This window comes from Anomaloglossus baeobatrachus, chromosome 11 (assembly GCF_048569485.1).
Source record: "Anomaloglossus baeobatrachus isolate aAnoBae1 chromosome 11, aAnoBae1.hap1, whole genome shotgun sequence".
In the NCBI taxonomy this organism is placed as follows: domain Eukaryota; kingdom Metazoa; phylum Chordata; class Amphibia; order Anura; family Aromobatidae; genus Anomaloglossus; species Anomaloglossus baeobatrachus.
Window position 1 is genome coordinate 166,033,139 of NC_134363.1, and position 24,400 is coordinate 166,057,538.

The window sequence follows — 24,400 nt, forward strand, 5'->3', positions numbered from 1 at the left end:
ACGGGCAAATCGCTGCCCGTGCCGCACAACATCGCCCAGACCGGTCACACATACATACCTGTCCGGTGACGTCGCTGTGACGGGCGAACCGCCTCCTTTCTAAGCGGGCGGTCCGTGCGGCGTCACAGCGACGTCACTGAACTGCCGCCCAATAGCAGCGGAGGGGCGGAGCTGAGCGGGACGTAACATCCCGCCCACCTCCTTCCTTCTGCATAGCGGCTGGGAGGCAGGTAAGGGGAGCTTCCTCGTTCCTGCGGCGTCACACGCAGCGATGTGTGCTGCCGCAGGAACGAGGAACAACCTCGTTACTGCTGCAGTAACGAGATTTGAGAATGGACCCCCGTGTCGCCGATTAGCGATTTTGCACGTTTTTGCAACGATGCAAAATCGCTTATCGGTGTTACACGCAACGGCATCACTAATGCGGCCGGATGTGCGTCACGAATTCCGTGACCCCAACGAGTTCGCATTAGCGATGTCGCAGCATGTAAAGCCCGCTTAAGCCGATGTCAGAGCACCTTACAAGATTGGAGGGGGAGGGGGAAGCAGCAGGATAAGCGACGGCGTCTTGTAGCATTTGATGAGGTTCGTTAAAGAAGTGATTGAAGCTATCGAAGTTGATTGCTGGGGTCTGGATTACTCTGAAGTATTGGATCTGGATTATCTTGCAATTATCGATAATGGTAAGAATGATCAAAAAGACTTCAATTTCCATCACCCTTCCATTTTTATGCCGCAGTGGTCCTGAGCAATTAGCTAAAGGAATTGCTCAAGACTATTGCTTCCGTCTGACCCCCGCAAATCGAGTTTCGGACATATGCGCCGATGGGGACACTGACTATAATGGTGCAGACCGAATCACTGCGTGCTTCATTGTGCACCATTTTTGAGAGTATACACCTATTGGAGGTGGACTGCTATATGTAGTATAGCAGTCCACCTCCAATAGGTGTATACTCTCGAAGATGGTGCATAACGAAGCAAGCGGTGATTCGGTCTGCACCATTTTAGTTAGTGGCCTCGTGGGCGCTAATGTCTGAAACCCATTTTGTGAGGGGTTCGGACAGAAACCTCAAGACCACTGAACAGGAAAAGGAGCACAATGTGAAAGCGGCCTTAATAAAATGTATCTAACCACAAAAAGTTGGCACCTTATTCTTAAATGGCTACAAGAAAAAATAAGCTTCTTCAGTAAAACATCCACTAGCATTTTCCAGAAATGGCATCACCTGGCAATACTCAACAGCTGTGTCGGCATCTACATGATGCCGTATGCACATACCCTTGAAGGGTTTTGCAAGAGTTTATTTTCTTGAAGCGTTTTTTGCAGCCTCGTTATTGGACAACGCCTCGTTGGGACGTGGATTCCATCAGGAGCTGCTACAAAGACATGACCTTGACTTTGTTTTCTACCACCAAGCATTTGTTAAAACCTGAAGCTGAAAAAAGGGGATTTACAATAGAAATTAATTGAAAGAGTCTTTCAAGCAATTTTTGAGAGATCTCTGTAGGCGTTTTTAACCCCTTCACGATATCTGCCAAACACGTATGGCACAAGTCAGAAGTGAGAGTATGGAGCGGGCTCACTGGGTGAGGTTGGCCCATACTCGAGTGCTACAGCCAAGACCTGCTGCTAACAATCACGGGTGGAGTGGACCTCCGCTCACTATTGCCTATTAAATCCTGCTGACAAACCCTGATAGCAGGATTTAACACATGCCGACAAGGGGTCGCGACATTTTAAGTGCTCATCGACACACCTGTGACATGATCGCAGCTCGTCAATGGGTCGCTATGACTGTAGGGGTTTGTTGAAGACCTCTGTACTCGTCATAGCAGCGCTCCTTTGAAACCCTATCTGTGGCCGGGCTCCAAAGGAGAGTGTGATTTTCATGTGCAGCAATTCCGTATATAGCCCAAGCTATCAGATGCTCACAGGTTTTAGTCCCTTAAGGGGACTGTTAAAAACAGTAAAAAGCTAAAAAAAAAAAAAAGTTTTGAAAAATAATAAAAAAAATAAAAGTTGAAAAAAATCACCCCCTTTTGCCCCGATAAATATAAGGATGATAAAAATAAAAAGAATACACATATGTGGTATTACTGCATTGAGAAAAGTCTGATCTATGAAAACATATAAATAATTAAGACAATCTGTAAAGACTGTAAACAAAAAAAAATCTAGAATGTCAAAATTAAGTTTTTTTGGTCCCTGCAAAATCACAGAACTTACCGTAATAATCAATCAGAATGTCATATTTATCGCAATTTGGCAACAATTAAAACGGCATCGGACCACGCCAACTGTGCCTTGATGACAGGTCACCTCCGGCAACTACTGTATTCAGAGATTCTTCATAAATTCACATATTCTAGCTTTAACATGCAAAGTAGCTTGTCGACTTCTGCACAATCAATTCCAGAGAGGATGAAAAACATAAAGCCGGTATTATTAGAGCTGTTGAGGTCAATTCTCCTGCAATCATCATTCAGGTTGTATTGATGACTGCTAAAACCCTGCTGTTCTCAAAGATTCCCTAAACTTATTTTCTTGTAGTTATTCCGTTACTCTCTTTCTATTACATAAATATATGTTTATATATATATATATATATATATATATATATATATATATATATATATATATATACACACATATATACACTAGCTGTAGTACCCGGCGTTGCCAGGGATAATAACTGTTTCTGTCTCTCTCCCAGCCTGTCTCTCTCTCTATCTCTTTGTCTGCTTGTCTCTTTCCCTGTCTGTCTCTTCGTCTGTCTCTCTGTCTCTTTCCCTGTCTGTATCTTTGTCTGTCTGTCTCTCTGTCTCTTTCCCTGTCTGTCTCTTCGTCAGTCTGTCTCCCTGTCTCTTCCCCTGTCTGTTTCTGTCTCTCTATCTCTTTCCCTGTCTGTCTCTCTATTTATTTCCGTTTCTGTCTCTCTATCTCTTTCCCTGTCTGTTTCTGTCTGTCTCTTTCTCTGTCTGTCTCTTAGTATGTATCTGTCTCTTTATCTGTGTCTATGTCTGCCTGTCTCTTTGTCTGTCTCTCTCTGCCTGTCTATCTGTTTGTATCTTTCCCTGTCTGTCTGTCACTTTCCCTGTCTGTCTCTGTCTGTTTCTTTACTTGTATGTCACTGTCTGTCTCTCTCCCTGTCTGTCTCTTTTCCTATCTGTCTCTTTCCCTGTCTGTCTGTGTCTGTCTCTTTACCTGTCTGTCTCTTTACCTGTCTGTCTCTTTTCCTGTCTGTCTCTTTTCCTGTCTGTCTCTTTACCTGTTTGTCTATGTCTGTCTGTCTCTTTGTCTGTCTTTCTCTGTGTCTCTGTCTCTTTCCCTATCTATATATATATATGTATATATATATATATACATACAGTATATATGTACATGTATATATACAGTATATATATATATATATATATATATATATATATATATATACTGTATAGATACTGTATATATAGATATTTATGTTTAGTTAACCAGAAACAGGTACCACATTTTTCAGAGTATAAAAAATACCCCAAATTTAGAGAAAGAAATGGGAAAAAATATGTAAAGTTGGGGGTCTTTCTTGAAGTCTTATGATCTCAATCCTCCAGTGCCATTTTCCTGAAGTCCATCGCATCTGTCATTGGGATTTAAATGGTGCCTGCCTCATGCCGCCATTACATCCCCTCCTCCCAGGGCAAGGCCTGCAGCATTGCCCCACTCATGCCACCGGCTTCCTATGACTCTACTCCCCCCCCCCCCAAGTCCCTTGGTAAGCTATATTCGGATTATAAGATGCACCCCCATTTCCCACCCAATTTGGGAGGGAAGTATGTCTTATATTCTTAAAAATACAGTAATTTTAAAAAACATATAGTCATGGCCAAAAGTAATGAAATTGTACCATAACTGAAGTATTTTTCCCAGAAGCTTTTTGCAATTACACACATTATTTTCGGTGCTGGAGAGAAGAGGCGGAGTTAATGCTGCACTACCGCCAATAAGAAAAACTGTTGATTAATAATAAATTCTTTTTTTCTATAGGTGAACATGTTTCAGGGATCCAGTCCCCTTCTTAAGGACCTCACAAGAATCTACTCTCCAGCACCAAATATTAACCCACGTGGCGCTGTGGCAGTCGCCATCATCTTTTATGCCTTCATGGGGTTGTGACTTTCACAACCCTGTTAGGTGAGTGTTATTCTATATACACCACTTTTTGAATCTGGTAAGACCCTATTTGTGCTCCCTTTTCTTAGCCTTCTAATTACATACATTTTGTTATACACGTTTATTTCCTTTGTGTGTATTGGAACAACACAAAAAATAGAGGAAAAAAGCTAATTGGACCTAATTTCACATAAAACCCCCAAAATGGACCAGGCAAAATTGTTGTCACCTTCCTAAAATTGTAGGTAAACAACTTTGTTTCAAGCATGTGCTGGTCATTCAAACTCACCTGTGGCAATTAACAGGTGTGGGCAATATGAAAATCACACCTGAAACCAGGTAAAAAGGGGAGAAGTTGACTCATTCTTTGCATTCTGTGTCTGTGTGTGTGTCCCACTAAGCATTGAAAACAGAAAGAGGAGAAGGGAATTATCTGAAGACTTGAGAACCATATTTGTTGAAAAATATCAAGAATTTCAAGGTTAAAAATCCATCTCCAGAGATCTTGATGTTCCTCTGCGCAGCATAATCAAGAAGTTTCCAACCCATGGCACCGTAGCTAATCTCCCTGGGCGTGGATGGCAGAGAAAAATTGTTGAAAAGTTGCAACGCAGGACAGTCCGGATAGTGGATAATCAGTTCCAAAGGAAATTCCAGCTGTCCTGCAGGCTTAGGGGCATCAGTGTCAGTATGAACTACCTGTCCACATGTGAATATAATGAAACACTATGGAGGAGACCCAGGAGGACCCCACTGCTGACACAGAGACATAAAAAAGCTAGATTGCAGTTTGCTAAAATGTACGTGAGTAACCAAAATCTTTCTTGGATGGACAGAGGAGACCAAGCTAGAGGTTTTTGCTAAAGCACATCGTTCTACTGTTTAGCAAAAATGGAATGCGGTCAACAAAGAGAAGAAAACAGGACCTACAGTCACACATGGTGGAGGTTCAAAGGTGTTTGGGGGTTTGTGTTGCTGCCTCAGGCACAGGGTGCCAAGTCTGTGAACAAAACATCCTGAAATCTGAAGATTAACAGAGGATTTTGGATGACAATGTAGTAATGTCAGAAAGCTGGGTGTGTGTCCTAGATCATGGGTCTTCCAGCAGGACAATGACTCCAAACATCCTTCAAGAAGCCCCCAGAAAGGGGTGGAAATAAAGTGCTGGAGAGTTCTGAAGTGGCAGCAATGAGTCCGGATCTAAATCCCATTGACACCTGTGGAGAGATCTTGAAATTTCTGTGGGGAGAAGAGAAGACGCCTTCAAATATGAGAGACCTGGAGCAGTTTATAAAGAAGAGTCCGAGATTCCAGGTCAGAGGAGGAAGAAGTTTGAGGACGGTTATAGGAAGAGATTGCAGTTATTTATTGCAAAGGGTAAAGGGTGTGCAGCCAAATATTAAGCTGAGGGGGACAACAATTTTGTCTGGCCCATTTTTGAGGATGTGATTGAAATTATGACCAATTTGCCTTTTTTTCCTCTGTTTTTTTTTGTATTTTCCAATACACACAAAGAATAAACACGTATAAGACAAAATATGAGTCATTTTCTGGGAGAAATACTTAATTTTCTGGAATAATTTGAAGGGTGTCAACATTTTTCGGTCACGACTATATACAGAATTGATTATAATGTGTAGAATCTTATGTATCTGTAGTTTGCACTTTCTAATCTAGCGCCAGTCAGTGCTGTCAATGCCACTGATTTGTCCCTAGAGGTGTTCCTTCTATTCAGCAGACCAATATATCACATGTGGTTGACCATCTAGATGAATGGGCATCATTACATGGCCAGAGTGTGACTGCTGTAGTACGTACTGCTATATGCAATGTAATAAATAAAAAAAATAATAAAAATTAAAAAAAAAAATCAAATTCTCCAGCTTTGCCAATTTTTTTTTTTCGTAAATTTGATTTGTGGCAAATACTATAGAGCCTTCAATTGCCCTATAAACATGGGTAATATGTCTATAAGACTAACGTGTCAGCGTCTTCTTTCTCTAACAGACTAAACTAGTGTCCTTATAGTAATAACTGTGAAGCTTTCCCACTAGATTCATTCCCATCCGGTATGAAAAAGTTTAGCATTATTCCATTTAGTGTTTTCTCAATGGAAAGTTCTTGGGGGCATTTTTATATTCCAGCACCCTATGTGCTAAGCCATTTATCTCTTTAGCTATCATTAGTAAGAAAATCCTTCACAATGTATCGCTTTAGGCTATGGAATGTATAGAGAAAAGTATCTGCTTCCTTCCAGGAGGCCACCATCTTTGCATTCTCACCAATGGTTGCAAAAATTCATATAGTATAAAAATAAATGACATTGTGTATTTTGATATAATAATAATAATAATAATAATAATAATAATAATAATAATAATAATAATATGAAATATTAATAATTAAAATAATATATATTTATATATATATTTTATAAATGTATATATAGTTATATATTTATTTATAATATATATCATTTATATTTATATATTATATTAATATTATTATATTTATTTTATATGTATATATATATATATATATATATATAATATATTAATATTACTATATTAATAATATTAATATTATTAATATTATATATTATATATGAATTATTATATTAATAATTTAATAACAATAATAAACAATAAAATATTAATAAATAAAAATAAATTACATACTACTACTAATGACAATAAAAATAATAATAATAATAATAATAATAATAATAATAATATATAAAATATAATAATAGTAATTATTATATTATTATTATTATTATTATTGTTAATAATAATAATAAGAAATATTAATAGTTAAAATAATATATTTATATATATATTTTATAAATGTATATATAGTTATATATTTATTTATAATATATCATTTATATTTATATATTATATTAATATTATTATATTTATTTTATATGTATATATATATATATATATATATATATATAAAATAAATATATTAATATTACTATATTAATAATATTAATATTATTAATATAATATATTATATAGGAATTATTATATTAATAATTTAATAACAATAATAAACAACAATAAAATATTAATAAATAAAAATAAATTACATACTACTACTACTACTAATAACAATAAAAATAACAATAATAATAATAATAATAAAATATAAAATATAATAATAGTAATTATATTATTATTATTATTATTATTATTAATAATAATAATAATAATAATAATAAAAGCTGATAAATAAAAATATAATAATAACAACAATAATAAATCTATATAAGAACAGTAATAATAATAATTAATAATAATAATTAGAAATAAAATAATAAATACAAACTAAATAGAATAATTAATATTATAATAATAATTAATATAATAATTTAAAAAAATGAAAATAAAAATATACCGTAATAAATATGCATTTCTATAATGATAATAATAGTTAAAAAATCAATAAAAATATAATAATAAAAAATACATTTCAATAACAATAGTAATAATAATAATAATAATAATAATAATAATAATAATAATATCTCTTTTACTGGTCTCATGACCTTTCTTGCTGTTTAGATGACTCTTCATTGTACTTTCTGGACTATCCAAACATTTTCTTCAAAATAAGTACATCAGCCTGATTAGGTTTAAGCCATCTACAGTATGTATTAATAAGTGTAGTTTGGTGACAGATCCAGTTTAAACTGAAATATTTCCCATGATTTAATATCAATTAACTTGTCGTGATGGGTTGTCATAATGTATCATTGCTGAGCAGAATGATTCGCATGACCCTGGTCCAGTGGCTAATTAATGCCACAACAATTAAAATCCCTCCGGACTTACTAATTAGAAGAAGATCCAGGGATGTCGGCAGGTAGGAAGACCTTTATAGGGCTTTGGTCACATATTTGTGAACTACAACTGCAGCTCTAGTCCTGGGTCCTGCACATTTTTGTGCTAAGCTCTAGTATTAGTGTATTGTTATTGTTATTTTAGTGTTTTTTGTTTCATACAAAATCATCTACTGTCATACAATATTTTTCTAAGTAAATCTAAACATTGTTTACCAAATATTTGGAACAGTTTGTTAGTTTGTAAGTAAAGACTATAAAAATAATGGGATCCTACAATGTGTCCATGGACAAAGCTGCAGTTTATCATTGTAGAGGAGCATTTCATTTCCAAACTCCCAAAACAAAAGATTTGTTATGTAGTGATGGGCGAATATATTTGGCGCTATTTGTTGCTCTCTTGAATATTAAGTTATTCGGGATATTCGTTACTCGTTGACTATTTTGATATTCACCTCCGGACTTTCGAGTCCCCTCCCCACATGCTTGGCGCCTGATTTTCAGCCACTAAACATGCAAGGATTGCTTGACAATCACAGTAATGCTTTTAATACTGGAGTCATCTTTTCTACTGGCATTACTTTAATTGGCAGGTGCAGTGAAAAAAAAAATAACTTGCATTCCCCTACCTGTCTGTGATAACCAGCGCAGGTAAAGTAGACAGCTGCAGACTGCAGCCCCCAGCTGTGTGCTTTATATTGTCTGTTTGTGTTTTTTGTTTCTTTTTACCTACAGGGTGGGCAATGGGGGAAGGGTCTCAGACATCTCTTCAATACCAACCTAGGGCTTGATGGGAGCTGTGATTTTTGACAAATCACAGCTGACATCAACCCCTAATATTATCACCCAGGACAATCGGAATGAGCTTGGTTAAGTGCAACAATTAGCACATCCAATGAATGTGCTAATTGTGGGGTGGCTGCGTGCTGCTATTTTTAGGCTGGGGGGGCCCAAAAACAATGGACCTTCCCAGCCTGAGAATACCAGTCCCCAGCTGTCTGCTTTTTCTGTGCTGGTTATTAAAAACGGGCAGGAGTCCACATTATTTTCTCATTATTTATTTAAATATTTTTTTTTTAAATGGTATGGGGGAGCCTCTATATTTGAAGTGATGTAATACTCTGACAGTATTATTCCTATAGGCTACCTTTGTTTTAGAGATGCATCCAGGCATCTTCCCATTCAATTTTAGCACTTTTCCATCCATTTTAGCATTTCTACAGCTCCACCAGACATCCTGGGAGGAATGTTATTCGAGTTTCCCATTGACTTGGACTAGATTTGTTATTCATGAGCAATACACATATAGTACAAAATATTCAAGATGAGTAATCGGAACTAGTGATCGCCCATCAGTAATGTTATGTAACAATTCAACACATGTAAAATAAACTTACCTCCAGGTAAACCACCCAGGGCATCACCAGTGTTGCCACCAACAGATCTGCTACAGCCAAGCTGACGATTAGGTAATTGGTGGTGGTTTGTAGAGCCTTTTCTCTAGACACTGCCATACACACCAAGACATTGCCAAAGACAATGACAAATATGAGGAGCGTAAGCAGCATGGCATAGTAATTGTACTGTGTCTTCTGATCACCGTCTGTGCCATTCGTGCCATTGTTGTATTCATCATTGTACATGGACAGATTCTTTAGATCCATTAAGGTGAGACGATCCCTCTCCAAATTAGCCCTGTAAAACACAAGAAGTGAGGTTAAGAAATACATATTTTTTTATATCTTACACATAGTACTCCAGATATTAATGAGAAATTCTCATGAAGTTTTGATAGAATGTTACGCTGGTATGTACAGCAGAAATGATATAAACAGATTATGATCTGACCACGTTGCCCCACCGCGCTATTCACCAGCTGAAATAGGAAAGCATGAAACCAAGATCTTTATCAGAGATGTGAAACTGGCAGTTACTGATTGCTTCATCCTCTGCACTATATCACAACTCTACTTCATCTCTGGGTCAACTCTGCTACATAATTGCTATTAAGTGTATAGCATAAGGAACCACAGATAGGTTATAGGCAACAACTCAAAGGATAATGCATTCAATACGAAAGAGTCTTTATATTTACCAAAGTATGAAAATACCCAAAAGACACCGTGGTACAAATGTATAAAACATTTTATTATTATTATTAATGCATAGGGTATACATAACAATGATTTCAAGAATAAACCGGAATGAGTGAGTGAAGGAGAGGAGGGGAAGAACCCCACGTGACCCAGGATAGGAATCAATTCTCACATCGGACCTGCGGTAATGCTTACAAAATGCTAAAAGGTAACCCCATGGAAGAGTAAAGGTGCTAACACAATAAACCAAGGTCTATTATCTATTGTCCAGCAAATCGATAACCTCATGCAAGTGCAAAGAGATGCTAATGCAATAGAAACCAAGGTCTCCTGTCCAGCTAATTGAAAGGGGGCTTACCTAGCAGCAGATCGCCAGTAAATCCTGGTGTACACGTGGGGACCGGCGTCCCAAACGCATTTTGTAAGCATTACCGCAGGTCCGATGTGAGAATTGATTCCTATCCTGGGTCACGTGGGTTTCTTCCCCTCCTCTCCTTCACTCACTCATTCCGGTTTATTCTTGAAATCATTGTTATGTATACCCTATGCATTAATAATAATAAAATGTTTTATACATTTGTACCACGGTGTCTTTTGGGTATTTTCATACTTTGGTAAATATAAAGACTCTTTCGTATTGAATGCATAATTGCTATTAAACAGCAAAAAACACAAAATTTTGGTGCATAATGTCATACCTTTAATTCTACTACTCTGCTTCACCAGTCATCACTGATCCTGCTCTGCTTCACCAGTCATCACTGATCCTGCTCTGCTTCATCAGTCATCACTGATCCTACTCTGCTTCATCAGTCAACACTGATCCAGCTCTGCTTCATCAGTCATCACTGATCCTGCTCTGCTTCATCAGTCATCACTGATCCTACTCTGCTTCACCAGTCATCACTGATCCTGCTCTGCTTCATCAGTCATCACTGATCCAGCTCTGCTTCACCAGTCATCACTGATCCTACTCTGCTTCACCAGTCATCACTGATCCTGCTCTGCTTCATCAGTCATCACTGATCCAGCTCTGCTTCACCAGTCATCACTGATCCTACTCTGCTTCACGAGTCATCACTGATCCAGCTCTGCTTCACCAGTCATGACTGATCCAGCTCTGCTTCACCAGTCATCACTGATCTTACTCTGCTTCATCAGTCATTGCTAATCTTGCTCTGCTTCACCAGTCATCACTGATCCAGCTCTGCTTCACTAGTCATCACTGATCCAGCTCTGCTTCACCACTCATCACTGATCTTACTCTGCTTCACCAGTCATCACTGATCCTGCTCTGCTTCACCAGTCATCACTGATCCTGCTCTGCTTCATCAGTCATCACTGATCCAGCTCTGCTTCACGAGTCATCACTGATCCAGCTCTGCTTCACCAGTCATCACTGATCCTGCTCTGCTTCATCAGTCATCACTGATCCAGCTCTGCTTCACGAGTCATCACTGATCCAGCTCTGCTTCACCAGTCATGACTGATCCAGCTCTGCTTCACCAGTCATCACTGATCTTACTCTGCTTCATCAGTCATTGCTAATCTTGCTCTGCTTCACCAGTCATCACTGATCCAGCTCTGCTTCACTAGTCATCACTGATCCAGCTCTGCTTCACCACTCATCACTGATCTTACTCTGCTTCACCAGTCATCACTGATCCTGCTCTGCTTCACCAGTCATCACTGATCCAGCTCTGCTTCATCAGTCATCACTGATCAACTCTGCTTCATCAGTCATCACTGATCTTACTCTGCTTCACCAGTCATCACTGATCCTGCTCTGCTTCACCAGTCATCACTGATCCTGCTCTGCTTCATCAGTCATCACTGATCCTGCTCTGCTTTACCAGTCATCACTAATCCTACTCTGCTTCACCAGTCATCACTGATCCTGCTCTGCTTCATCAGTCATCACTGATCCTGCTCTGCGTCACCAGTCATCACTGATCCAGCTCTGCTTCACCAGTCATCACTGATCTTACTCTGCTTCATCAGTCATCACTGATCTTACTCTGCTTCATCAGTCATTGCTGATCTTGCTCTGCTTCACCAGTCATCACTGATCCAGCTCTGCTTCACTAGTCATCACTGATCCAGCTCTGCTTCACCACTCATCACTGATCTTACTCTGCTTCACCAGTCATCACTGATCCTGCTCTGCTTCACCAGTCATCACTGATCCTGCTCTGCTTCACCAGTCATCACTGATCCAGCTCTGCTTCATCAGTCATCACTGATCAACTCTGCTTCATCAGTCATCACTGATCCTGCTCTGCTTCACCAGTCATCACTGATCCTGCTCTGCTTCATCAGTCATCACTGATCCTGCTCTGCTTTACCAGTCATCACTGATCCTGCTCTGCTTCACCAGTCATCACTGATCCAGCTCTAGTTCACCAGTCATCACTGATCCTGCTCTGCTTCACCAGTCATCACTGATCCTACTCTGCTTCACCAGTCATCACTGATCCTGCTCTGCTTCACCAGTCATCACTGATCCTGCTCTGCTTCACCAGTCATCACTGATCCTGCTCTGCTTCATCAGTCATCACTGATCCTGCTCTGCTTCACCAGTCATCACTGATCCAGCTCTGCTTCACCAGTCATCACTGATCCAGCTCTGCTTCACCAGTCATCACTGATTCAGCTCTGCTTCACCAGTCATCACTGATCCAGCTCTGCTTCACCAGTCATCACTGATCCAGCTCTGCTTCACCAGTCATCACTGATCCAGCTCTAGTTCACCAGTCATCACTGATCCTGCTCTGCTTCATCAGTCATCACTGATCCTGCTCTGCTTCACCAGTCATCACTGATCCAGCTCTGCTTCACCAGTCATCACTGATCTTACTCTGCTTCACCAGTCATCACTGATCCTGCTCTGCTTCACCAGTCATCACTGATCCTGCTCTGCTTCACCAGTCATCACTGATCCAGCTCTGCTTCATCAGTCATCACTGATCAACTCTGCTTCATCAGTCATCACTGATCCTGCTCTGCTTCACCAGTCATCACTGATCCTGCTCTGCTTCATCAGTCATCACTGATCCTGCTCTGCTTTACCAGTCATCACTGATCCTGCTCTGCTTCACCAGTCATCACTGATCCTGCTCTGCTTCACCAGTCATCACTGATCCTACTCTGCTTCACCAGTCATCACTGATCCTGCTCTGCTTCACCAGTCATCACTGATCCTGCTCTGCTTCACCAGTCATCACTGATCCTGCTCTGCTTCACCAGTCATCACTGATCCTACTCTGCTTCATCAGTCATCACTGATCCAGCTCTGCTTCACCAGTCATCACTGATCCAGCTCTGCTTCACCAGTCATCACTGATCCAGCTCTGCTTCACCAGTCATCACTGATCCAGCTCTGCTTCACCAGTCATCACTGATCCAGCTCTAGTTCACCAGTCATCACTGATCCTGCTCTGCTTCATCAGTCATCACTGATCTTACTCTGCTTCACCAGTCATCACTGATCCTGCTCTGCTTCACCAGTCATCACTGATCCAGCTCTGCTTCACCAGTCATCACTGATCCTGCTCTGCTTCACCAGTCATCACTGATCCAGCTCTGCTTCACCAGTCATCACTGATCTTACTCTGCTTCACCAGTCATCACTGATCCTGCTCTGCTTCACCAGTCATCACTGATCCAGCTCTGCTTCACTAGTCATCACTGATCTTACTCTGCTTCACCAGTCATCACTGATCTTACTCTGCTTCATCAGTCATCACTGATCCTGCTCTGCTTCACCAGTCATCACTGATCCTGCTCTGTTTCATCAGTCATCACTGATCCTGCTCTGTTTCATCAGTCATCACTGATCCTGCTCTGTTTCATCAGTCATCACTGATCTTGCTCTGCTTCACCAGTCATCACTGATCTTACTCTGCTTCACCAGTCATCACTGATCCTACTCTGCTTCATCAGTCATTGCTGATCTTACTCTGCTTCACCAGTCATCACTGATCCTACTCTGCTTCATCAGTCATTGCTGATCTTGCTCTGCTTCACCAGTCATCACTGATCCAGCTCTGCTTCACTAGTCATCACTGATCCAGCTCTGCTTCACCACTCATCACTGATCTTACTCTGCTTCACCAGTCATCACTGATCCTGCTCTGCTTCACCAGTCATCACTGATCCTGCTCTGCTTTACCAGTCATCACTGATCCATCTCTGCTTCACCAGTCATCACTGATCCACCTCTGCTTCATCAGTCATCACTGATCAACTCTGCTTCATCAGTCATTGCTGATCTTTCTCTGCTTCACCAGTCAACACTGATCCTGCTCTGCTTCACCAGTCATCACTGATCTAGCTCTGCTTCACCAGTCATCACTGATCCTACTCTGCTTCATCAGTCATTGCTGATCTTGCTCTGCTTCACCAGTCATCACTGATCCAGCTCTGCTTCACTAGTCATCACTGATCCAGCTCTGCTTCACCACTCATCACTGATCTTACTCTGCTTCACCAGTCATCACTGATCCTGCTCTGCTTCACCAGTCATCACTGATCCTGCTCTGCTTCACCAGTCATCACTGATCCAGCTCTGCTTTACCAGTCATCACTGATCCAGCTCTGCTTCACCAGTCATCACTGATCCTGCTCTGCTTCACCAGTCATCACTGATCCTACTCTGCTTCACCAGTCATCACTGATCCTGCTCTGCTTCACCAGTCATCACTGATCCTGCTCTGCTTCACCAGTCATCACTGATCCAGCTCTGCTTCACCAGTCATCACTGATCCTGCTCTGCTTTACCAGTCATCACTGATCCTGCTCTGCTTCACCAGTCATCACTGATCCTGCTCTGCTTCACCAGTCATCACTGATCCTACTCTGCTTCACCAGTCATCACTGATCCTGCTCTGCTTCACCAGTCATCACTGATCCTGCTCTGCTTCACCAGTCATCACTGATCCAGCTCTGCTTCACCAGTCATCACTGATCCTACTCTGCTTCATCAGTCATCACTGATCTTGCTCTGCTTCACCAGTCATCACTGATCTTACTCTGCTTCACCAGTCATCACTGATCTTGCTCTGCTTCACCAGTCATCACTGATCCTACTCTGCTTCATCAGTCATCACTGATCCTACTCTGCTTCATCAGTCATTGCTGATCTTGCTCTGCTTCATCAGTCATCACTGATCCTACTCTGCTTCATCAGTCATCCCTGATCTTGCTCTGCTTCATCAGTCATCACTGATCTTACTCTGCTTCATCAGTCATCCCTGATCTTACTCTGTTTCATCAGTCATCACTGATCTTGCTCTGCTTCACCAGTCATCACTGATCCAGCTCTGCTTCACCAGTCATCACTGATCCTACTCTGCTTCATCAGTCATCACTGATCTTGCTCTGCTTCACCAGTCATCACTGATCTTACTCTGCTACATCAGTCATCACTGATCTTACTCTGCTTCATCAGTCATCCCTGATCTTACTCTGTTTCATCAGTCATCACTGATCTTGCTCTGCTTCACCAGTCATCACTGATCCAGCTCTGCTACACCAGTCATCACTGATCCTGCTCTGCTTCACCAGTCATCACTGATCTTACTCTGCTTCACCAGTCATCACTGATCCTACTCTGCTTCATCAGTCATTGCTGATCTTGCTCTGCTTCACCAGTCATCACTAATCCAGCTCTGCTTCACCAGTCATCACTGATCTTGCTCTGCTTCACCAGTCATCACTGATCCTACTCTGCTTCATCAGTCATTGCTGATCTTGCTCTGCTTCACCAGTCATCACTAATCCAGCTCTGCTTCACCAGTCATCACTGATCCAGCTCTGCTTCACCAGTCATGACTGATCTTACTCTGCTTCATCAGTCTTTGCTGATCTTGCTCTGCTTCACCAGTAATCACTGATCCAGCTCTGCTTCACTAGTCATCACTGATCCAGCTCTGCTTCACCACTCATCACTGATCTTACTCTGCTTTACTAGTCATCACTGATCCTGCTCTGCTTCACCAGTCATCACTGATCCTGCTCTGCTTCACCAGTCATCACTGATCCTGCTCTGCTTCACCAGTCATCACTGACCCAGCTCTGCTTTACCAGTCATCACTGATCCAGCTCTGCTTCACCAGTCATCACTGATCCTGCTCTGCTTCACCAGTCATCACTGATCCTGCTCTGCTTCACCAGTCATCGCTGATCCTACTCTGCTTCATCAGTCATCACTGATCTTACTCTGCTTCACCAGTCATCACTGATCCTACTCTGCTTCATCAGTCATTGCTGATCTTACTCTGCTTCATCAGTCATCACTGATCTTACTCTGCTTCATCAGTCATCACTGATCCTACTCTGCTTCATCAGTCATTGCTGATCTTACTCTGCTTCATCAGTCATCACTGATCCTACTCTGCTTCATCAGTCATTGCTGATCTTACTCTGCTTCACCAGTCATCACTGATCCTGCTCTGCTTCACCAGTCATCGCTGATCCTACTCTGCTTCATCAGTCATCACTGATCTTACTCTGCTTCACCAGTCATCACTGATCCTACTCTGCTTCATCAGTCATTGCTGATCTTGCTCTGCTTCACCAGTCATCACTGATCTTACTCTGCTTCATCAGTCATCACTGATCTTACTCTGCTTCATCAGTCATTGCTGATCTTGCTCTGCTTCACCAGTCATCACTGATCCAGCTCTGCTTCACTAGTCATCACTGATCCAGCTCTGCTTCACCACTCATCACTGATCTTACTCTGCTTCACCAGTCATTACTGATCCTGCGATCCTGCTCTGCTTCACCAGTCATCACTGATCCTGCTCTGCTTCACCAGTCATCACTGATCCAGCTCTGCTTCACCAGTCATCACTGATCCTACTCTGCTTCACCAGTCATCACTGATCCTGCTCTGCTTCACCAGTCATCACTGATCCTGCTCTGCTTCACCAGTCATCACTGATCCTGCTCTGCTTCATCAGTCATCACTGATCCTGCTCTGCTTCACCAGTCATCACTGATCCAACTCTGCTTCATCAGTCATTGCTGATCTTGCTCTGCTTCACCAGTCAACACTGATCCAGCTCTGCTTCACCAGTCATCACTGATCCAGCTCTGCTTCACCAGTCATCACTGATCCTACTCTGCTTCATCAGTCATTGCTGATCTTGCTCTGCTTCACCAGTCATCACTGATCCAGCTCTGCTTCCCTAGTCATCACTGATCCAGCTCTGCTTCACCACTCATCACTGATCTTACTCTGCTTCACCAGTCATCACTGATCCTGCTCTGGTTCACCAGTCATCACTGATCCTGCTCTGCTTCACCAGTCATCACTGATCCAGCTCTGCTTTACCAGTCATCACTGATCCAGCTCTGCTTCATCAGTCATCACTGATCCTGCTCTGCTTCACCAGTCATCACTGATCCTGCTCTGCTTCACCAGTCATTACTGATCCTGCTCTGCTTCACCAGTCATCACTGATCTTACTCTGCTTCACCAGTCATCACTGATCCTGCTCTGCTTCACTAGTCATCACTGATCCTGCTCTGCTTCACCAGTCATCACTGATCCTGCTCTGCTTCACCAGTCATCACTGATCCTACTTTGCTTCACCAGTCATCACTGATCTTACTCTGCTTCACCAGTCATCACTGATCCAGCTCTGCTACACCAGTCATCACTGATCCTGCTCTGCTTCACCAGTCATCACTGATCTTGCTCTGCTTCACCAGTCATCACTGATCTTGCTCTGCTTCATCAGTCATCACTGATCCTGCTCTGCTTCACCAGTCATCACTGATCCTGCTCTGCTTCACCAGTCATCACTGATCCTGCTCTGCTTCACCAGTCATCACTGATCCTGCTCTGCTTCACCAGTCATCACTGATCCTGCTCTGCTTCACCAGTCATCACTGATCCTACTTTGCTTCACCAGTCATCACTGATCTTACTCTGCTTCACCAGTCATCACTGATCCAGCTCTGCTACACCAGTCATCACTGATCCTGCTCTGCTTCACCAGTCATCACTGATCCTGCTCTGCTTCACCAGTCATCACTGATCTTACTCTGCTTCACCAGTCATCACTGATCTTACTCTGCTTCACCAGTCATCACTGATCCTGCTCTGCTTCACCAGTCATCACTGATCCAGCTCTGCTTCACCAGTCATCACTGATCCTACTTTGCTTCACCAGTCATCACTGATCTTACTCTGCTTCACCAGTCATCACTGATCCAGCTCTGCTACACCAGTCATCACTGATCCTGCTCTGCTTCACCAGTCATCACTGATCTTGCTCTGCTTCACCAGTCATCACTGATCTTGCTCTGCTTCACCAGTCATCACTGATCCTGCTCTGCTTCACCAGTCATCACTGATCCAGCTCTGCTTCACCAGTCATCACTGATCCAGCTCTGCTTCACCAGTCATCACTGATCCAGCTCTGCTTCACCAGTCATCACTGATCCAGCTCTGCTTCACCAGTCATCACTGATCCTGCTCTGCTTCACCAGTCATCACTGATCTTACTCTGCTTCACCAGTCATCACTGATCATACTCTGCTTCACCAGTCATCACTGATCCAGCTCTGCTTCACCAGTCATCACTGATCCTGCTCTGCTTCACCAGTCATCACTGATCTTACTCTGCTTCACCAGTCATCACTGATCTTACTCTGCTTCACCAGTCATCACTGATCCAGCTCTGCTTCACCAGTCATCACTGATCCTGCTCTGCTTCACCACTCATCACTGATCTTGCTCTGCTTCACCAGTCATCACTGATCTTGCTCTGCTTCACCAGTCATCACTGATCTTGCTCTGCTTCACCAGTCATCACTGATCCTGCTCTGCTTCACCAGTCATCACTGATCCTACTCTGCTTCACCAGTCATCACTGATCTTGCTCTGCTTCACCAGTCATCACTGATCCTGCTCTGCTTCACCAGTCATCACTGATCCTACTCTGCTTCACCAGTCATCACTGATCTTGCTCTGCTTCACCAGTCATCACTGATCCTACTCTGCTTCATCAGTCATTGCTGATCTTGCTCTGCTTCACCAGTCATCAGTGATCTTACTCTGCTTCACCAGTCATCACTGATCCAGCTCTGCTTCACCAGTCATCACTGATCTTACTCTGCTTCACCAGTCATCACTGATCCTGCTCTGCTTCACCAGTCATCACTGATCCTGCTCTGCTTCACCAGTCATCACTGATCCAGCTCTGCTTCACCAGTCATCACTGATCCAGCTCTGCTTCACCAGTCATCACTGATCTTACTCTGCTTCACCAGTCATGACTGATCTTACTCTGCTTCATCAGTCTTTGCTGATCTTGCTCTGCTTCACCAGTCATCACTGATCCAGCTCTGCTTCACTAGTCATCACTGATCCAGCTCTGCTTCACCAGTCATCACTGATCTTACTCTGCTTCACCAGTCATCACTGATCCTGCTCTGCTTCACCAGTCATCACTGATCCAGCTCTGCTTTACCAGTCATCACTGATCCAGCTCTGCTTCACCAGTCATCACTGATCCAGCTCTGCTTCATCAGTCATCACTGATCAACTCTACTTCATCAGTCATTGCTGATCTTGCTCTGCTTCACCAGTCATCACTGATCCAGCTCTGCTTCACCAGTCATCACTGATCCAGCTCTGCTTCACCACTCATCACTGATCTTACTCTGCTTTACCAGTCATCACTGATCCAGCTCTGCTTCACCAGTCATCACTGATCCAGCTCTGCTTCACCAGTCATCACTGATCTTACTCTGCTTTACCAGTCATCACTGATCCTGCTCTACTTTACCAGTCATCACTGATCCAGCTTTGCTTCTCCAGTCATCACTGATCCTGCTCTGCTTCACCAGTCATTACTGATCCTGCTCTGCTTCACCAGTCATCACTGATCCAGCTCTGCTTCACCAGTCATCACTGATCTAGCTCTGCTTCACCAGTCATCACTGATCCTGCTCTGCTTCACCAGTCATCACTGATCTTACTCTGCTTCACCAGTCATCACTGATCCTACTCTGCTTCACCAGTCATCACTGATCTTACTCTGCTTCACCAGTCATCACTGATCCTACTCTGCTTCACCAGTCATCACTGATCTTACTCTGCTTCACCAGTCATCACTGATCTTGCTCTGCTTCACCAGTCATCACTGATCTTACTCTGCTTCACCTGTCATCACTGATCTTACTCTGCTTCACCAGTCATCACTGATCCTGCTCTGCTTCACCAGTCATCACTGATCCTACTCTGCTTCACCAGTCATCACTGATCTTACTCTGCTTCATCAGTCATCACTGATCTTACTCTGCTTCACCAGTCATCACTGATCCAGCTCTGCTTCACCAGTCATCACTGATCCTACTCTGCTTCACCAGTCATCACTGATCTTACTCTGCTTCATCAGTCATCACTGATCTTACTCTGCTTCACCAGTCATCACTGATCCAGCTCTGCTTCACCAGTCATCACTGATCCTACTCTGCTTCACCAGTCATCACTGATCTTACTCTGCTTCATCAGTCATCACTGATCTTACTCTGCTTCACCAGTCATCACTGATCCAGCTCTGCTTCACCAGTCATCACTGATCCTGCTCTGCTTCACCAGTCATCACTGATCCTACTCTGCTTCACCAGTCATCACTGATCCAGCTCTGCTTCACCAGTCATCACTGATCCTGCTCTGCTTCACCAGTCATCACTGATCCTGCTCTGCTTCACCAGTCATCACTGATCCAACTCTGCTTCATCAGTCATCACTGATCCAGCTTTGCTTCACCAGTCATCACTGCTCTTACTCTGCTTCATCAGTCATCACTGATCCTGCTCTGCTTCACCAGTCATCACTGATCCAGCTCTGCTTCACCAGTCATCACTGATCCAGCTCTGCTTCACCACTCATCACTGCTCTTACTCTGCTTCATCAGTCATCACTGATCTTACTCTGCTTCATTAGTCATCACTGATCCTGCTCTGCTTCACCAGTCATCACTGATCCTGCTCTGCTTCACCAGTCATCACTGATCCTGCTCTGCTTCATCAGTCATCACTGATCTTACTCTGCTTCACCAGTCATCACTGATCCAGCTCTGCTTCACCAGTCATCACTGATCCTGCTCTGCTTCACCAGTCATCACTGATCTTACTCTGCTTCATCAGTCATCACTGATCCTGCTCTGCTTCACCAGTCATCACTGATCCTGCTCTGCTTCACCAGTCATCACTGATCCTGCTCTGCTTCACCAGTCATCACTGATCCTGCTCTGCTTCACCAGTCATCACTGATCCAGCTCTGCTTCATCAGTCATCACTGATCAACTCTGCTTCATCAGTCATCACTGATCCTGCTCTGCTTCACCAGTCATCACTGATCTTGCTCTGCTTCATCAGTCATCACTGATCCTGCTCTGCTTCACCAGTCATCACTGATCCTGCTCTGCTTCACCAGTCATCACTGATCCTGCTCTGCTTCACCAGTCATCACTGATCCTGCTCTGCTTCACCAGTCATCACTGATCCTGCTCTGCTTCACCAGTCATCACTGATCCTACTTTGCTTCACCAGTCATCACTGATCTTACTCTGCTTCACCAGTCATCACTGATCCAGCTCTGCTACACCAGTCATCACTGATCCTGCTCTGCTTCACCAGTCATCACTGATCCTGCTCTGCTTCACCAGTCATCACTGATCTTACTCTGCTTCACCAGTCATCACTGATCTTACTCTGCTTCACCAGTCATCACTGATCCTGCTCTGCTTCACCAGTCATCACTGATCCAGCTCTGCTTCACCAGTCATCACTGATCCTACTTTGCTTCACCAGTCATCACTGATCTTACTCTGCTTCACCAGTCATCACTGATCCAGCTCTGCTACACCAGTCATCACTGATCCTGCTCTGCTTCACCAGTCATCACTGATCTTGCTCTGCTTCACCAGTCATCACTGATCTTGCTCTGCTTCACCAGTCATCACTGATCCTGCTCTGCTTCACCAGTCATCACTGATCCAGCTCTGCTTCACCAGTCATCACTGATCCAGCTCTGCTTCACCAGTCATCACTGATCCAGCTCTGCTTCACCAGTCATCACTGATCCAGCTCTGCTTCACCAGTCATCACTGATCCTGCTCTGCTTCACCAGTCATCACTGATCTTACTCTGCTTCACCAGTCATCACTGATCATACTCTGCTTCACCAGTCATCACTGATCCAGCTCTGCTTCACCAGTCATCACTGATCCTGCTCTGCTTCACCAGTCATCACTGATCTTACTCTGCTTCACCAGTCATCACTGATCTTACTCTGCTTCACCAGTCATCACTGATCCAGCTCTGCTTCACCAGTCATCACTGATCCTGCTCTGCTTCACCACTCATCACTGATCTTGCTCTGCTTCACCAGTCATCACTGATCTTGCTCTGCTTCACCAGTCATCACTGATCCTACTCTGCTTCACCAGTCATCACTGATCTTGCTCTGCTTCACCAGTCATCACTGATCCTACTCTGCTTCATCAGTCATTGCTGATCTTGCTCTGCTTCACCAGTCATCAGTGATCTTACTCTGCTTCACCAGTCATCACTGATCCAGCTCTGCTTCACCAGTCATCACTGATCTTACTCTGCTTCACCAGTCATCACTGATCCTGCTCTGCTTCACCAGTCATCACTGATCCTGCTCTGCTTCACCAGTCATCACTGATCCAGCTCTGCTTCACCAGTCATCACTGATCCTACTCTGCTTCACCAGTCATCACTGATCCAGCTCTGCTTCACCAGTCATCACTGATCTTACTCTGCTTCACCAGTCATGACTGATCTTACTCTGCTTCATCAGTCTTTGCTGATCTTGCTCTGCTTCACCAGTCATCACTGATCCAGCTCTGCTTCACTAGTCATCACTGATCCAGCTCTGCTTCACCAGTCATCACTGATCTTACTCTGCTTCACCAGTCATCACTGATCCTGCTCTGCTTCACCAGTCATCACTGATCCAGCTCTGCTTTACCAGTCATCACTGATCCAGCTCTGCTTCACCAGTCATCACTGATCCAGCTCTGCTTCATCAGTCATCACTGATCAACTCTACTTCATCAGTCATTGCTGATCTTGCTCTGCTTCACCAGTCATCACTGATCCAGCTCTGCTTCACCAGTCATCACTGATCCAGCTCTGCTTCACCACTCATCACTGATCTTACTCTGCTTTACCAGTCATCACTGATCCAGCTCTGCTTCACCAGTCATCACTGATCCAGCTCTGCTTCACCAGTCATCACTGATCCTACTCTGCTTCACCAGTCATCACTGATCTTACTCTGCTTCATCAGTCATCACTGATCTTACTCTGCTTTACCAGTCATCACTGATCCAGCTTTGCTTCTCCAGTCATCACTGATCCTGCTCTGCTTCACCAGTCATTACTGATCCTGCTCTGCTTCACCAGTCATCACTGATCCAGCTCTGCTTCACCAGTCATCACTGATCTAGCTCTGCTTCACCAGTCATCACTGATCCTGCTCTGCTTCACCAGTCATCACTGATCTTACTCTGCTTCACCAGTCATCACTGATCCTACTCTGCTTCACCAGTCATCACTGATCTTACTCTGCTTCACCAGTCATCACTGATCCTACTCTGCTTCACCAGTCATCACTGATCTTACTCTGCTTCACCAGTCATCACTGATCTTGCTCTGCTTCACCAGTCATCACTGATCTTACTCTGCTTCACCAGTCATCACTGATCCTGCTCTGCTTCACCAGTCATCACTGATCCTACTCTGCTTCACCAGTCATCACTGATCCTGCTCTGCTTCACCAGTCATCACTGATCCTACTCTGCTTCACCAGTCATCACTGATCTTGCTCTGCTTCACCAGTCATCACTGATCTTACTCTGCTTCACCTGTCATCACTGATCTTACTCTGCTTCACCAGTCATCACTGATCCTGCTCTGCTTCACCAGTCATCACTGATCCTGCTCTGCTTCACCAGTCATCACTGATCTTACTCTGCTTCACCAGTCATCACTGATCCTACTCTGCTTCACCAGTCATCACTGATCTTACTCTGCTTCACCAGTCATCACTGATCCTACTCTGCTTCACCAGTCATCACTGATCTTGCTCTGCTTCACCAGTCATCACTGATCTTACTCTGCTTCACCTGTCATCACTGATCTTACTCTGCTTCACCAGTCATCACTGATCCTGCTCTGCTTCACCAGTCATCACTGATCTTACTCTGCTTCATCAGTCATCACTGATCTTACTCTGCTTCACCA

At 43.2% G+C, this 24,400-nt stretch overlaps 1 protein-coding gene across 2 annotated transcripts in view; it reads right to left on the reverse strand.

The window, feature by feature from the left end:
- DRD2 (dopamine receptor D2) overlaps nt 1-24,400 on the reverse strand; it is a 369,819-nt gene that overhangs the window by 113,474 nt on the left and 231,945 nt on the right. For both annotated transcript variants that reach the window (XM_075327796.1, XM_075327795.1), the window contains exon 2: nt 9,404-9,701. In XM_075327796.1, coding sequence (XP_075183911.1) covers nt 9,404-9,670 — 267 coding nt within the window. In that variant the 5' untranslated portion in view covers nt 9,671-9,701. The remainder of the gene's footprint in view (nt 1-9,403; nt 9,702-24,400) is intronic.